Raw genomic sequence first — 16559 nt, 5'->3', positions numbered from 1 at the left:
TCTCCTGTGTGTTTTCCTGTATTTTTCAAAGTTTGTGTGGTAAGCGTAATTTTACAGTCAGAAAAGCTCATGATTTATACACTTTGGGTGAGGTTCTGCCGTGTCTGGACCTTTTTGTCTTTCAAGGTACGATTCCTTGGGAAATGCTGCTTTTCCTACAATAGTCTGTCTCTGCTCACTTCTCATAGACACTTAGCAGGAACACATCCTTCCTGAAGGTGTCACTGCCATAGGGCACTGCTGAATCTGACCGGTTTGCGAGCAGGTGCCGCCCCCACACCTTGCAGCAATGACTGTGGTTAACTGTACAGAGAAGGCCATGGCCACGGCCATTCTTTGCTTTCCCTGTCTAGGAGTCGGACCAAGAACATGATGTGGTATGGTGTTCTCGGGACCAAAGAGTTGCTGCACAGAACCTACAAGAACCTGGAGCAGAAGGTCCTGCTGGAGGTGAGCCGGGCTCGCTGTAATGCAGGCCACCAGGGGCCTGTTGGACTTCTGTTAGCCCTCTGCCCCGTGGCGGGAGCCAGCCGTGGCTGCCTCAGCTCGGGGCAGGTTGCTGGAGAAGGAGGACTAATGGATGCCCTGCATCTCTCCTCTCTCCTTGTCATGCGTGCCCCCTGTTCAGTGTGACGGGAGGCCCATCCCACTCCCCAGTCTGCAGGGTATTGCTGTCCTCAACATTCCCAGCTATGCCGGAGGGACCAACTTCTGGGGGGGCACCAAGGAAGATGATGTACGTACAGGGGTGCTGGGTAGCATGGGCCTGGCTCGGGGGCAGCGTGGTGGTGACCAGAGGGGTGGCCCCTTCAAGGAGTGTCAGCCACCTGGGGCTCTGATGGAGCCTCAGCAGGCACTCGGGGTGCTGTCGGTGGTGCAGAGGGATGGGTGTACAGCCCCTGCCCAGCACTGCCTGTGCGCTAGAGTACAGAGCAAGACATGGGGACCCCACTCATGGGAAGGGGGGCTGAGTAGAACAGGTGTGGACAGAGGCACAGGTGAGATGCAGAAGCCAGTCCCAACCCCAACTTGGGGTGATCTGGGAATGCTTCTGGGAGGAGGGGACGTCTGTGTTGCGACCTGAAGCACATGACTTGGGGTCAGCCAGGTCAGGTTGCGGGGTGGGGTGAGGCCGTTCTAGGCAGAGGGAACCGCTGACGGAAGGCGCAGTGGCCAGACAGCCAGGCAGGGAGAACGTTCTCAGAGGGCACCATGCAGCGGGTGGGGGTGTGTGAGCCAGGGGACAGCCTTGGGGTTTGTGCTGAGAACTCCAGGAGGCATCAACAGGTTTTTTGAGGGTGTAGCTTCCTTTGTACGTAAGAGCTGGTAGAGGTAGTTAACACTCACTGGAGTTTCAGACGTGCTGGTCGCTGTTCTGAGAGTGCACGTGCTGACTCAGTCCTCGTAACAGCCTGTGAGGCACGTACCAGCCTGCACACCAGTGTTGTCCCACCGTGTACGTGAGGACACTCGGGACAGGGAGATGAAGTGACTTGCCCAAGGTCATAAGGCCAGTAAGTGGCAGGCCCAGGGTTTGATCCCAGGCAGCTGGTTTCAGGGTCTCAGTCACGGGCTCACCCCGCGGCTGCTGCTTCAGTTGGGGCGCCAGCACGGCAACCCCAGCAGTGAGAAGTGCGGCAACGTGTGCGGGGAAGTGGGAGCGCAGGTCGGCTCTGACTCGGGCCTTTCAGACATTCGCAGCCCCGTCGTTCGATGACAAGATCTTGGAGGTGGTCGCTGTGTTTGGCAGTATGCAGATGGCTGTCTCTCGGGTCATTAAGCTACAGCATCACCGGATTGCCCAGGTACCGGCCATTGTCCTGGAGGCAGGGTGGGCCTGGGAGGCTGTCTGGCTCACACACACGTGGCGAGGCAGGGCTCGGCCCAGAACCGCATTCTCTCACCGTGCCTGCTCCAATAGATGCGTCCTGGCACAGACCCTGGGGGAATGAATGGGTGCCCAAATTGGGGCCAGCTCATCCCCACCCGAGCCCCTGCCCTGCCCTTTCCTGTGCGTGCCACCCGCACCGTAGCCCCTCTCACTGAGGTGAGATGAGAAGAGGCAGGCCAGCCTACGTGGCCATGGAGAAAGTGTGGCCTCGGCCCAGCTGGTGAGGGGCTGGAGGGCCAGGTGCCTCTGTTACTTGTTTCTGGTCCTGGCCAGGAAGGGTCTGTCTTGGAGGGGTGGGGAGGGCGGGTGCTCTTAGGCACAAAGACCTTGGGCAGGGCTGACACACCAGCTTCTGGGACGCCCAGGCCATGCTGTCCAGTCTGTCCCCACCACAGGCTGCTTGCACTTCACGATTATAACTCTTTAGCTGCATTGTTTTTGTTGAAAAGAGGGGCGGTACACCCTTAACCACTTGTTGGCAGTTTGCTCAGTTCTGGGCATGTTTGCCTGTGCCTGGGGACCCAGCGGCTCTTGGGAGCCATGAGTCCTGCTGTGGGCTGGTGCTGGTGTCTGATCACCAAGACCTCCTCACTGTGGTCACAGATGAAGTGCTGGCTGAGGGGACCCTGGGGGTGGGGGGCACGGACACTTGGCTCCATGACCTTCAAATAGGAAGGGGTGCTCTGACCACAGGGCTGGCTGTGGGTGTGGGGTCTGTCGTCCCAGGGGTCCGCTGGCATGCGCAGGTGTGTGGAGGCCAGATGGCACTATAAGGCTTCTTGGCTGAGTTCGGTGCACAGGTAACCGCTGTGATGTTTGCTCAGTGTCGCACAGTGAAGATTTCCATCCTGGGGGACGAGGGTGTACCAGTGCAGGTGGACGGAGAGGCCTGGGTCCAGCCTCCAGGATACATCCGCATTATCCACAAGAACCGGGCACAGATGCTCACCCGAGACCGGGTAAGAGGGCTGCCCTCGGGGCTGGGGCTCACCTGCCAGCACACCTGTGCTGCCTCTGTAAGAGTCAGGGTTTTTCACGTTTAGTTCTAGGAATATTTAGCTGTAAGAATTAAGCTAGTGAGGCAGTTCCCAGGACCGTTTTCCTTCCCTGTGTAGGAAAGGGTCCCGCATCTGGCTCCATTGGCCCATTAGTGTGCCGGGTATGTTTGGTGTCGAGAGATGTGTGCTTGCCTCCGGAGAGCAGTAGGAAGTGTAACGCTGGGTTCTCGTGCTCCAGGCATTTGAGAACACGCTGAAGTCCTGGGAAGACAAGCAGAAGTGTGAACTGCCTCGCCCGCCGTCCTTCTCCCTGCACCCGGAGATCCTGTCCGAGGAAGAGGCCACCCAGATGGACCAGTTTGGGCAGGCAGCAGGGGCCCTCATCCACAGGTCAGCTGCCTCCCCGCTGCCGTGTCAGGGCTTTGCTCCATTGCTGGGGCACAGGCATGGCATTCCTCCTCCCAGGCCCTGCAAGAGGCTGAGTGGGATTTCTCCTTGCTCTTGGCTTTGGTTTATGTTCACTAACTGTCAGAGATTGCTCAGAGTTTATGTAGATGGACACCTACAACTCATGGGTGTCTTCAGAGCCAGCTCCTGGATTCCTAGGAACAGTCCACTTACTGTCCCCACTTACTGTCCCCACTTGATGCCCGAGAGTGAGGTAACGTCCAGACCACCCCTTCGTCTGGCCTGATGAGGGTGTGCTTCTTGTTCTCTCTAGCATCCGGGAGATAGCTCAGTCCCACCGAGACATGGAGCAGGAGCTCGCCCATGCCGTCAACGCCAGCTCCAAGTCCATGGACCGCGTGTACAGCAAGCCCAGAGCCGCGGAGGTGCCTGTCCTCTCCCGCTGTTGCTCCCCTGGGCACGTGCAGCCCTTGGGCCACCTCCACGGTGTGCGTTCTGTTCTTCTCAGGGGCTGACCTGCGGCTTTGTCCTAGAGATGGTCAGTAACATGAAGGCCCTGCGCAGCGAGACAGAGCTGCTGCTGGCTGGGAAGATGGCCCTGGTGAGTTGGGGGGCCAGACTCTGGCTGTGTGACATGGCCACTGTCACACAGAAGGGCAGCATATTTCAGTCCAGATTTCCTGGCCTTCAGAATCTAGACCCATTGTTGGGAGGAGTCTCAGAGGTCATGTGATCTGACCACGTGGTTGGATCAAGGGTGTGGTTGCACACACCCTTGTGGCCACATCATCTCTAGCACGTCAGATCCTGTGTGGGGGACGCCATTGTCACCGTAGACAGAATTCTCCCTTGGACATCTGCACACTGGGCACTGTTCTCCTGGGGCTTGGGCTCGTCACCTGTCCTCCCTGACTCCTGCAGACCTGGCTGAGGTGGCAGCTTGGAGGAGCCCTGGGGTTGGGGGCAGGAGCAGAGGGTTTACTGAGTCCCAGGAGCCAGCCACCTTCTTTTACCAAGTGAGGATGTGGAAGGCCGAGACGGTGAAGGGACTCGCTAAAAATCACACGCAGGAGAATGGTCCCAAAAGGCCAGTCTTTGTACCCTCTCCTCCTCCCCCTGAAGCGCCTGCTTCTGGGCGTGGGCAGCACCTCCTGCACGGGTGCCCTCCCCACAGGGGTCCCAGGCAGGTGGAGTATCAGCCCTGCAAACGTGCTCGTCTGACAGGTTCAGTTTGCTTCACTGAGTGAAGAGACTTTGGTTCTCCCCCCGTCACTCCTTGGGAGGGAAGGTTCTGAGTTTGACCCCTTAGCCAGTGCTCTGTGACTCAGTTTCCAGGAGTCTTCATAAGAACTCTCCCAGTGGACCCCAGCACCTGGGGACTTGGCTGTGGTCCCAGCTCCTCACAGCTAATAACCAGCTATGTCTCCCTTTCCTCCCTGTGGGAGCAGCAGTTGGACCCCCCCCAAAAGGAGCGGCTCGGGGCTGCTCTCGCTGAGATGGACCAACAGCTCAGGAAGCTGACGGACACCCCCTGGCTGTGCCAGCTCGTGGAGCCCAGTGATGAAGAGGTGTGTGGGCCATGGGGCACTGCTGGGTGCAGTGGCTGTCCCTTGGGTTCCTGTATTCAGTGTGCCCTGTGTGGCCTCAGGGTTAACATGGTGTCAGTCTTGCAGCCCCTGATGTGGCTTCTCGAGACTTCTTAAGTAAAATGCCTTCAAGGCATGGAGAGAGACTGGCAGAAAGAAGGAGCTAGTATCAGGACTGACCCTGATGCCTGGGCATAGAATGCCCTTGGAAGTGGAACTGCATGGCTGCCCAGGAACTAGGCAGAAGGCAGGCTGTGCCGCCCCACTGTTTGCCCAACTGGGGAGATGCGTTGGTCAGTTAAACAGCAGCTTCCTAGAAGTTTGTTTTGACAGGGACAGAGTTGGTGTGCTTGGCTCACACCCTCACTTTTCTTTCACATGCATTTGAAGACCTCCCAACTTGCCACAGGGCTGGGCAGACAGGACCCTGGGCGCACTGTGCCCTGGGGTGCAGTCCCCTCAGACAGCAGGGGTGTCGGCAGGAAGAGCCCTGGCGAGGGGCTTGTTGGACGGGCAGTTTTCGTGGGCAGCGTCTGGACAAAGGCGAACCCTAGACTTTTGGAGATAGGGAACGGAGTGGGCCAGGAGACAAGTTCCGCTCAGGGTGCCCATCCCATAGGGTGCCTGGACGCTGGACGCTGGACGCTGGGCACCCTGCCTGCTGCCAGTGTGGCTAGTTCCACCTGCTTGCAGCCGCAGGGCGAGGGGGCAGGGGCGGGCTCGGCAGCAGCCTGGCGAGCCCTTCTCTGAGCTCACGGATGTTTGTGGACACACCCTGCTTGGAAATGCACTCAGGCCTCCCAGTCAGGCAGCAGGACTCAGCAACCTAAGAACAAGGCTATTTTGGGGTAAGGACAGGCTACGCTTGTTGCAGTTGGTTAAATAGTTATAGATATAATCTTCAAGGAAAAGGAAAGTACTCAAATGACAGCATACAAAACATGCAACAGGTGTAACGTAGCATAGCTGGGTGGTCCCAGATTAAATCATCAAAGTTCATGAAGGGGACGGTGCTGGTAGGTCAGGACGAGAACTCGGACAGAGGAGTGAAGGCACATTAAATTCCTCCTGTGAGGGCGAAGAAGGTCAAAACCAAGTTCTTGGCTTCGATAATTTGGGAAATGTAGAGTCAGGCAGTTTTTTTAAAACTTAAAGATAATTTCCAGTAGAATGAAAGAGATTTCATCTTTCCAAACCAGTATAAAGGACAAAACCAAAATATATTATGAAAGACAGTTCGGAATCTAGTGTGTAGCTAGTAACAGAAAAGTAAGACACGGGATGACACAGACTGCACCCTTAGCAGCGCACTGTTCTCAGACTGTGTCAAAAAAGAAACCTGACCATATACTGGTCACAGAGCCCGATTTTCTCTCCCATACCCCCGATAGAAACTTAGGGTGCAGAAAGATTAAAAATAAACAATTTTAAGAAAACACAGTAAGGAAATTCCAGAATAACAATGTTAACATAAAAACAGAATTGCAAAGCTAGAGTAATACATAATCAAAGCGATCACTTTATATTGGTAAAACATAAGAACTTCATAAAATTTGTGTTTTTGTCTTGATCTATTGATTACTGTTGGATTCTGCCCGGACACAGATGTCTCGGTCGGTCTCGGTGACTCTGTGTGCCTTGGCTTCGGCATTTGGAGGCTGTGTGACTGGGTGCACGCGGGCTCATCCTTGTGTGAAGACCTTCTCTTGCTCCTTTTCATTCGGGCCCACTGTCCGGTGTGTTCTTCTTCAGGTTTTAACGTTCAAACCTTATTTGGAGGGTCTCTCCTAACCGAGTATCACTAAACACTGGGTTTTTCCCCAGCCTGGTCCTCTGTTTTTGCTGGAGAGTTCAGTCTCTTTTCATTTATTTGTATTATCTGTGATTACTGATATATTTAGATATATTTCTGTTAGATTTTGTGCTTTCTGTTTGTCCCACTTTTTCTGTTTTTTATTTTCTCCTTTTTCATGAGGCCCTGCTTCTTCCCACCCAGTTCTCCGTGCCCTCTACTAGTCTGGGAGTATATACTCACTGGCTGTTCTTTTAGCAATCCCCCCATTTTAATTCGTATGCACAGATATGGGAAGCAGACACTTCTTGAGATGAAGTGGTGAGACGCAGCTGGGTGTGAGCCCGCACTGCCGGTCCCACTGATCAGATCAAACAGACCGCGTCGCCGCGTCCGGACAGAGGGGAGTCGAGAGCGAGTGTGTGTGGCATTTTCACACACGTCACTCCTCCTTTCTCTGTAGAGAGGATCGCACACTCTGTAAAGTGGGAACATGCCCACAGGACACTTTCAAAATATGATCACCTTCTAGACTAGCTCTGCTGACGTTAGGAAAGTTGTCATCAGTACAGAAACTGAGAGGAAGAGTTTAGAAACTTTTAAAAAATATATTTTATTGATTATGCCATTACAGTTGTCCCGTTTCCCCCCTGCACACACCCTCCCACCCACATTCTCTGCTTTAGTTCATGTCCATGTAAGTTCTTTAGCTTCTACATTTCCCACACTTCTCTTGCCCTCTGCCTATTTTCTCCCCACCGTCTATGCTACTTACTCTCTGTACCTTCTCCCACTCCCCTGTTGCTAACCCTCCATGTGATCTTCATTTCTGTGGCTCCGCTCTTGTTTTAGGTGTCCGCTTAGTTTGCTTTTGTTTTAGGTGTGGTTGTGAATAACTCTAAGTTTGCTGTCCTTTACTGTTCATATTTTTCATCTTCTTTTTCTTAGATAAGTCCCTTTAACATTTCATATAATAAGGGCTTGGTGGTGATGAACTCCTTGAACTTAACCTTATCTGAGAAGTGCTTTATTGGCCCTTCCATTGTCTTTTTTTTAAATAAAAATTTGAATGTTTTATTTTTTTAAATATATTTTATTGATTATACCATTACAGTTGTTCTATTCCCCCCTTCATTCCCCTCCACCCTGCATACCCCCTAGTTTATAACCACGTGTCTCAAGTTCTTTAGATTCTCTATTTCCCCTATTATTCTTGCCCTCCCCCTATCTATTTTCTACCTACTGTCTATGCTATTTTCTGTGCCTTCTCCCCCCTTCTCTTCCACTCCCCTCCATGCGTTCTTCATTTCTATGGTTCCACTCCTGATCTAGCTGTCCTCTTGGTTTGCTTTTGTTTTAGGTGTGGTTGTTAATAACTGTGAGTTTTCTGTCCTTTCACTGTTCATATCTTTCATCTTCTTTTTCTTAGATAAGTCCCTTTAACATTTCATGTAATAAGGGCTTGGTGATGATGAACTTCTTGAATTTGATCTTATCTGAGAAGCACTTTATCTGTCCTTCCATTCNTAGTCTGGGAGTATATACTCACTGGCTGTTCTTTTAGCAATCCCCCCATTTTAATTCGTATGCACAGATATGGGAAGCAGACACTTCTTGAGATGAAGTGGTGAGACGCAGCTGGGTGTGAGCCCGCACTGCGGGTCCCACTGATCAGATCAAACAGACCGCGTCGCCGCGTCCGGACAGAGGGGAGTCGAGAGCGAGTGTGTGTGGCATTTTCACACACGTCACTCCTCCTTTCTCTGTAGAGAGGATCGCACACTCTGTAAAGTGGGAACATGCCCACAGGACACTTTCAAAATATGATCACCTTCTAGACTAGCTCTGCTGACGTTAGGAAAGTTGTCATCAGTACAGAAACTGAGAGGAAGAGTTTAGAAACTTTTAAAAAATATATTTTATTGATTATGCCATTACAGTTGTCCCGTTTCCCCCCTGCACACACCCTCCCACCCACATTCTCCGCTTTAGTTCATGTCCATGTAAGTTCTTTAGCTTCTACATTTCCCACACTACTCTTGCCCTCTGCCTATTTTCTCCCCACCATCTATGCTACTTACTCTCTGTACCTTCTCCCAATCCCCTGTTGCTAACCCTCCATGTGATCTTCATTTCTGTGGCTCCGCTCTTGTTTTAGGTGTCCTCTTGGTTTGCTTTTGTTTTAGGTGTGGTTGTTAATAACTCTAAGTTTGCCGTCCTTTCACTGTTCATATCTTTCATCTTCTTTTTCTTAGATAAGTCCCTTTAACATTTCATGTAATAAGGGCTTGGTGATGATGAACTCCTTAAACTTGACCTTATCTGAGAAGCACTTTATCTGCCCTTCCATTCTAAATGAAAGCTTTTCTGGATAGAGCAATCTTGGCTGTAGGTCTTTGGATTTCATGACTTGGAATACTTCTTTCCAGCCCCTTCTTGCCTGTGAGGTCTCTTTTGGGAAACCCGCTGACAGTCTGATGGGAAGAAGCCCCGCCCCGCCCCGCCCCGCCCTCGGGTTGGCCTCTCCCTCCACATGGTCTCTGTGGCAGGTGGGTGCAGGGCCAGGACATTCTGCACGGGCAGATCAGCGCTGCCACAGTGGGAGGCTCCCAGCCTGGCGCCTGCTGGCAGGGTGACCAGCAGCTGGGTTTGTCTGGGACTGTCCAGTCTCGGAGTGAAAGTGCATGTCACAGGGACTGTGGCTCCAGTGCCTTTAACTGAAAAATGTCTCCCAAACAAAGATCACCAAGCGCTCAGCCACTGCAGAAACAGACACACACGACCACGAGTTTGATCCGATAGCACCTCTGAGCCGTGTGTGAAGGGGTCCTGGTTTCTAGGATGTGGGTTAGAGGGACGGCGGGTTTCAGTCCTTGCGGGAAGGGGGGGTGGTAGGTGGGAACTACGGCAGGTGGGCCGCTCCTGAGAGCAGGTTTAGTTACGGAACCAGAAGCCCTCTGCAGGCGGCCTGGGCAGCACAGGGAGGGGCTGGGCCACCTCTCCACCTGGTGGAGCCCAGGGCAGAAATTGCAGCCTGTGTCCCCCAACGGGACTGGGCCCCGTGCCTCCCCTGCTGACCACCTCACCGCTCGGCGCTGCTGCCCACGCCGTGCTCTGGCTCAGTCTCGCCACGCGAGGGAGGGTGTGGGGGTGAAGCACAAGGGGCCAGGGAGCCCGGGGGTGGGGGGGTTTACCTGCATGAAAATGAGGGCAGTGGGTGAAATAAGTTAAACCCCCCTCTGGCAAATATAACCAGACAAAAAATAAACAAAATGCAGTGACAAAGGGAAGGCAACGAAACATAAGAAAATAAATCAAGTTGTATTCCAAGAAGTAATAATAAATTTTAAAATATTGACAAGACTTGATTTTTTAGGAAAAGTTTAAATTACACCAATTGAAATCTTAAGATATTTTTCAAAAAAGCCACAGAATAACTTGAAAAAAGTATCTAAATACTGCCTCCAAAGGAAAAACGTCAAGGAATAGGTAATTTCCATATTGTAAGAAGCACTACTAAAGCTGGACAAAGATGGACATTGTCTCAGTTCACTTTTTAACTTGTGGGGAAAAGTGTAGAGTTTAGCATCCGTGTCATTTCTGACTGTACAGTGAAGTGACGTTGCGTGTGCTCGGTATTGGGAACAGGTGTCCAGACTTCCACAGTTTATGTTTAAAACTAGTACATTTATTCCAAAATAAATGTACTCCAGTGTTATCAGTAGATCCATACAGATTAGTTCTTTAAATCAAGTACTTGATGAACAAAACTATTTTAAAAGAATTCGAGCCTGGCTGGTGTGGCTCAGGGCATTGAGTGCCGACCTGCGAGCCAAAAGGTCACCAGTTTGGGTTTGGTTCCCAGGCAGGGCCCATGCCAGGGTTGCTGGCCAGGTCCCCATTTGGGGGCGTGCGAGAGGCAGCTGATTGATTTATCTCTTGTACATGCGTGTTTCTCTTTCTCTCTTTCTTCTCTTTCTAAAAAAATAAAAAATATTTAAAAAAAAGAATTCCAGCTGGAAAGAGGGATTAAAAGGCCATTTTTGTCCCCTGCACAAACACTGGTTACAGGCAGGTTGTCGGTAGATGGGGGGCATCTGTGTGGGGAAGGGAGGGGTGGGCTCACCCAGGGACAACCTCAGGCCTGCAAGTGGGGAGCTGGGGCCGGAGGGCCTCCTGCTCGCGTCCTCAGCGCCACAGGGAGCCCTTGGTCGTCTCACCAGAGCCAGGGCCAGTCGCCCAGGAGCTAAAGGTGTTGAACAGAGCAGCTGGTATTAGAATTGATGACTGACAATTTGGCCAAGTATCAGCAATTTGTAAAAATAAGTTTCTTGAGTACTCACAATGGTTGGTGAGAAACGATTTTTGTGAGTGGTCTCGTTTGTAGTAGAAAACTTGAAAACAAAATGCCTGCGATAAGAGGTCCATGAAGGCAACCCCGAATGGGGGAGGGGATTGTGGGGAGTTTGGAGTGGTCCCCACTGCACATTCCCAGCGTGAAGGTGCTTGTTATTTCCAAACTCTCAGTTCGGTGCGATTCCAGTAAACATGCCTTTGGAGCTTTTCTTCAGGGGACATCGGTCCCCTGAAGCTGTGAGGTTGAACTGTGTGGGTCAGTGTGGGGATGAAGGGGGCAGCATCCTGGGGCGGGTCCCCACCCATTGCGGGCAGGAAGAAGCTGCATTCCTGGAACAGAGTGGGGCGCAGCAGGCGGTCCTGCACGCGGGAGTCTGTGTGCACAGAGGAGGGGCCTCCGACCCCAGGACAGTCGAGGTAAGGGGTGCTGGGCAGTGTGGGCCCTGCCCGGCCCCTGGAGTGCAGTGGTCCCAGTCCATACTGCTCCTGTCCTTCTGAGACTTTGCCTTGGGGAGTCAGCCCTGGGCAGGGTGTGCGGGAGGGACGCCTCCGGGCTGGGCCTGCCCATGCAGCACTGGCAGGCGGGCCAGACAGCCTGTTCAGCTCTCTCTGTCATGGGGCCGATGTTTAAACAGTTTTGCAGAGCTTTGTAACTGCGGGAAGAGCACATTATAAAGTGAAAAACAGAATTTGAAAAAACACAGTGATCATTGTGAAGCCACTTTTAACAGGCATTAAAAATCAACAATAATACCAGACTATCAGACAAGGAAAACCGAGAGGACAGGGGAATCGGGAACAGTGCATCTTCCCGGGCCTCTCTGACCCAGGCGGGACTGAGCCCTGGGGAGCTGGGTCTGACTCTGCCTCTCACTTTGCACTGCAGAATGTGACCTTGGATCTTGCCAAACGCAGCCGCAGTGGGAAGTTCCGCCTGGTGACCAAGTTCAAGAAGGAGAAGAACAGCAAGAACAGAGATGCCCACAGCAGCCTGGGAGCACCGGGTACCTGCCCTCCTCTTGGCTGTGTGCACCACCATGCACTCCCCGTCTCCATTTCCTCCTGTGGTTGCAAGGCTCTCCCTGCAGCCCCCTTAGCCTGTTCAGGGCGTCTTGCTTTCTGGCTTGCTCTGGGTGCTGACCGTTGTCGGTCCCTGCCCCAAATTTGTTTCCCGTGCAGACTGTGGGTGACTGGCCACCAGCCCCCTGCCTGCCCTGACCTGGGGGTGTGAGGTAGGGAGGACAGCAGAGGTGACGGGACAGAGACATGGAGCTCACGCTCAGGCCTGCTTCCTCGGAGGGGCTGCTGGTTGCCCTCTGCCAATTCGCCACTGATCAAGGCCCCTGCGCTTCTGGGAACCTGGGCCACCAGCTGTCATGGGTGGTGAAGTCAGTAGCAAATGACTCTAAAGGACATTTCCTTTGTGTCAGTAAATTGGAGCTTAAAATTTACGTCTGGAGGGTTGGCCCTGAGGACAGCTGTCCGTGGTGCTCTCCGTGCTGGTGGCCCAGCCTGGATTTGGGCAGTGATGGCACAAGCCAGGGCAGCGCCCTTTGATTTTTCCTCTCCTCACATTTGTTGAGAAATTGGGTTTCTGTCAATGATGGTGGCTCTGAGCCTGTGAGACCTCTGCATGTCTCCCTTCCTGCTGTGGCCCAGACTGAGATGAACTGTCTGAGCAGCGATTTTCAGCCGCGATGTGCAGACGTGCATGGCCCACTGCTCGGCCGGGGCGCTGGCTTCTCCCCTTAGAGTGTCAGGTGACAGGCGACAGCAGCTGGCACGGCAGTAGCCGTCTGGCATGAACGAGTTGAAACTATACTCATTTCTTCTCGGATCAGCAAACAATACATGTTTTGATGTGCCGCAGAATTTTAGTGATTCCTTCTTGTGGGCCGTGCAAGGAGAAAGGCGGAGAGTGGCTGCTCTGGATGGCGGGGTAGAGCTGGCTGGGGCTGTGCAGTCAGACCCACACCTTCCTCGGGCCTGGGGCTCTCTGAGCCCTCCAGGGGCACGGGCTGCGTGCTGCTGCTGGGGCATCTGGGTGCTGGTGCTGGGGTGTTCCGGGCTGCGTGCTGCTGCTGGGGCATCTGGGGTGCCTGCTGCTGCGGGGCACCTGGGCTGTCTGGGGTGCTGGCCGCTGCCTGTCCGGTGCTGGGCGCTGGGTGCTGGGGCTCACTGCGCTCCTGCTTTCCGTCTCCGACAGTGCACCTCTGGGGGACAGAGGAGGTCGCTGCCTGGCTGGAGCACCTCAGTCTCTGTGAGTATAAGGACATCTTCACCCGGCACGACATCCGGGGCTCTGAGCTCCTACACCTGGAGCGGAGGGACCTCAAGGTACTTCCACACCCGGGCTTCCCCACGGTCCCTTCCCGGTCCCTTCTCTCTGACCTGGCCGTGTCCCAGCACCAGGATTCTTTTCAGGGTTCCCAGTCCTTGTGCACGGCTTGGGGTGGTGGGTGGCAGGTGGCAGTGATGTCTCCACCCAGGTCCGAGGCCAGGCCAGGCCAGAGCAGACATGCGGGGGGGGGGGCCTCACTTTGCTCAGTGCAGGTGGAAAGTGAGTGGGGTCCCCGAAGAGCGCTCTGGTGAGGGAGCCGGCACACGGCTGGCCGATATAAGTGGTTAGAGCCAGGGCAACCTGTGGCTGCCGGGCTCATAGCGACCCCCCAGTGCAGTCCTGCTCACCCATGTCCAGCGCCTACAGTGTGGGCACCTCCCCTCGTTCAGTGGGAGGGAGGGGAGTGGCAGTGCCGTGCCTGCCTCAGGTGGTACGGTCTTTGGGCCCTGTCCTGGGCACTGGCGCTTGGTGGGGCTGGTGGCACTTGCCACTGGCCTGTGTGTGGTCTTTGTGTTGTGGGGTGTCCCCTCGATGGTGTCAGTGACAGGACCACGGGAGGCTGTGTCTGCGTGCTTGTCATTTCTCCCACCATTTCTTTCCACCTGGTATCACCGTCACACTCCCATTTTTGTGCAGAGTCCTGGGTGGTCTGTGGCCGGTGGCCCAGCTCTGCCTGGCACCAGGGGGCTCTGCTCTCGTTGCAGGACCTTGGCGTGACGAAGGTGGGCCACGTGAAGAGGATCCTGTGTGGCATCAAGGAGCTGAGCCGAGGCCCCCCGGCCGCCGAGGCCTAGCCTCCGCCCTCTCTGCCTGCGTCCTCCATGCGTGCGACTGCGGGCGTGAGCGTGTGGCCCGGGGCCCTTCTCATGGTGCTACTTCTTTGCCCTGCGCTCGGGACAGGAAGCCTCTCAGCCCCCTGCCCGGCCAGCCCCGGGGTCTGGGACTCACCAACACAGCTACCTTTGGACTCACAGCTTCCCAGCCCGGCGGCATGCGGGTAACCGTGCCTCTACCCCCAGGCGTCCCGGCAGAAACGGCCTGGCTGGACTGACACCGCTGTCCCCTGGGCTCCTGTCTGTGTGCCCTGCCATGGCGTGCCGTGTGCACCTCCAGTCCTGCCCATTTCAGTCTGACGGGAAGGGAAAGGGGACTTGCTCCTCCTGGAGCAGGTAAAGTGGCAGCCACGTTCCTGGGCTGGCGAGCACCGCCCACGAGTCTCAGTGTTTCTTGAGCCACAGGTGTGGGGAGGCGGTGCCTCTGAGTGCTGCCTGGGGCTGGTGGCCTCCCTGGGACAGAGGCTGTGTTTGCGCTGGACCAGGATTGCTGCAGAGACAGAGTGTCCATTCTGCTGGACAACAAGCTGCTGCCCCAGCAGAGTGGCCATGAGTGGGCAGCCTGGGCCAACCTCAGAGCCCCGCGTCCCTGGAGGTGTTGGCACATCTCTCGTCAAGTTGTCACTGCCTTTGACTGTGCCCCTTGCTGCCCCTCCAGAGTCAGCCAGGCCTCTCAGGGCATTTGTCCACCCTGGAAAGGGGGTTCTGTAACCCCACCCCAACCCTTGGGTGAACCCCAAAGGGGAGAGCTGAGGGGCTGGGCAGGAAGCCTCAGGGCGCTGTGCAGTGCCACTGCGTAGGGCCTCCTGGGGACTTAGAGCTGAACAGCATTCACCTGCCATTAGCTTTGCAGATACCCCCCACCATCAGCTCCTCTGCGCACCGTGCCCCGGTGGGTCCCCTCCTTGGGCCTGGCCGGGTGCCCACCTCTGGTCCACGGGTGCTTCCACGGGTGGTCCTTCTGGGTGGCCACGTGTGGCAGGGTGGTGTCGGGGCACGTGCCCTTGGCTGCCTGCTGGAGGGGAGACCAGGCAGCTACACTCGACCCTCCTTGCCTGGGACTCCTTTCCCACCAGAAGAGCTGTCTTAGGTGGGGGAGGTGGAGAAGAGAGAATCTGGCCCCCGGGAGTCACCAACTTCTAAGGAGAGGTCCCAGGGTCCCAGAGGGAGGTTGCCCTGTTGGAGGTGGGGCACCTGGGCCCTGAGGTCCCCAGGGCCTCCAGATGGGACAGGATGGGACAGGCTGGAGCTCTGTGAGCAGGTGCAGGGGAGCTGCCCTGGGGCCTCCTGGGGCCTCAGCACCTGCCCTTGGCTGAGGCTGAAGTTTGGGTCAAGCGTGGTGTTTAACATCAGTGTGCTGTCAGTGACTGAGGCCACACTGTTTACGTAAAAGCCATTTTCTAATTCTCGTAAGTCAGAAGCAAAAGGAATGGACGTGACTTGCATGGAAGTGCACTGGTGAGGGGCGGCGCCCCTGCCTCGGGGTGTTTTTGTTGTTGTGCCGGGGCTGCCCTCTGCCCGCCCCAGCACTGCTGCTGTGTCCGGGGGGTGGGGGCACCTCGTGGTCCTGTCAGCGTGGCGGAGGGAGGAAGGCTCCCTGGAGAGTCTTGGAGAAAGGTTTGTACCCTCGGGTGGGGCTCACCCTCGTATTTATGACCCTAATTTATACTGTGCCCACCGTGGAAGCAAATGTCCCCCGTGTCGCTGTGCACATGGTGTGTGGGGGGCTGCTCAGAGGCGTTCGCGTGTAAATAAAACGGGCCCGTTTTGGATCTCCCCGTCGGCTCTTGTCCTCATTTGCGTGCTTCGACATGAAGTGTTGGTCACCACGTCCTTCCAGACTGGACTCAGAATTGTGTTTCTCAGCTGCTCTAAAAATAAGTTGAATTGGTGGTGGCTGAAAAGTAAAAGAGAATGCTGCAGTAGTTCTTAGGGCGTGGGTTCTAGGATCTGCTAGGCGAGAAGCTCAGCGAGGAGGCGGGGGCCCCGGGAGAGAGGAGGTCCTCCCGGTTAGTCCCTGGCAGCCTCAGCCCAGCCGCTTGCCAAGGGAAGATCATTTTAGCCAATATTCTAACCTAAATCTGTATAAAACTGCAGGCTGGTGGCCCTTCTCTCTCTGTTTACTCATAGTACCCTCCTCTCTGTTTACTCTGTTTACTCATTCCAAGGTCACTTTAATTGTCACCCCCAGTTTCTTGGGATGAGGAGTGAGGATGGGGACTGCGGGACTGAAAATCGGGCTGACAGGGTGCAGGGGGCTGTGTCCTTCGGATGTGGAGGTCGCCTCCCCGGCAGCTCTTCGTCCCCTTCCCTGCTTAGCAGAGCCCAGTTTCGCCCCGGTGTACATCCTCCTC

At 54.9% G+C, this 16559-nt stretch overlaps 1 protein-coding gene across 6 annotated transcripts in view; it reads left to right on the top strand.

The window, feature by feature from the left end:
* The window catches only part of DGKD (diacylglycerol kinase delta), a 108414-nt gene extending 92069 nt beyond the window's left edge, over positions 1-16345 (top strand). For all 6 annotated transcript variants that reach the window (XM_037063477.1, XM_037063478.1, XM_037063480.1 and 3 more), the window contains 11 exons: positions 354-450; positions 629-736; positions 1692-1805; positions 2716-2850; positions 3128-3279; positions 3611-3722; positions 3806-3898; positions 4746-4865; positions 11918-12035; positions 13238-13368; positions 14077-16345. In XM_037063477.1, the coding sequence (XP_036919372.1) occupies positions 354-450; positions 629-736; positions 1692-1805; positions 2716-2850; positions 3128-3279; positions 3611-3722; positions 3806-3898; positions 4746-4865; positions 11918-12035; positions 13238-13368; positions 14077-14166 (1270 nt within the window). In that variant the 3' untranslated portion in view covers positions 14167-16345. The remainder of the gene's footprint in view (positions 1-353; positions 451-628; positions 737-1691; positions 1806-2715; positions 2851-3127; positions 3280-3610; positions 3723-3805; positions 3899-4745; positions 4866-11917; positions 12036-13237; positions 13369-14076) is intronic.
* The last annotated feature ends 214 nt before the right edge of the window (positions 16346-16559 follow it).

This window comes from Sturnira hondurensis, unplaced genomic scaffold, assembly GCF_014824575.4.
Source record: "Sturnira hondurensis isolate 20B ecotype Veracruz unplaced genomic scaffold, ASM1482457v3 Scaffold0014615, whole genome shotgun sequence".
NCBI lineage: Eukaryota > Metazoa > Chordata > Mammalia > Chiroptera > Phyllostomidae > Sturnira > Sturnira hondurensis.
This window is presented reverse-complemented; position numbering and strand designations above follow the sequence as displayed.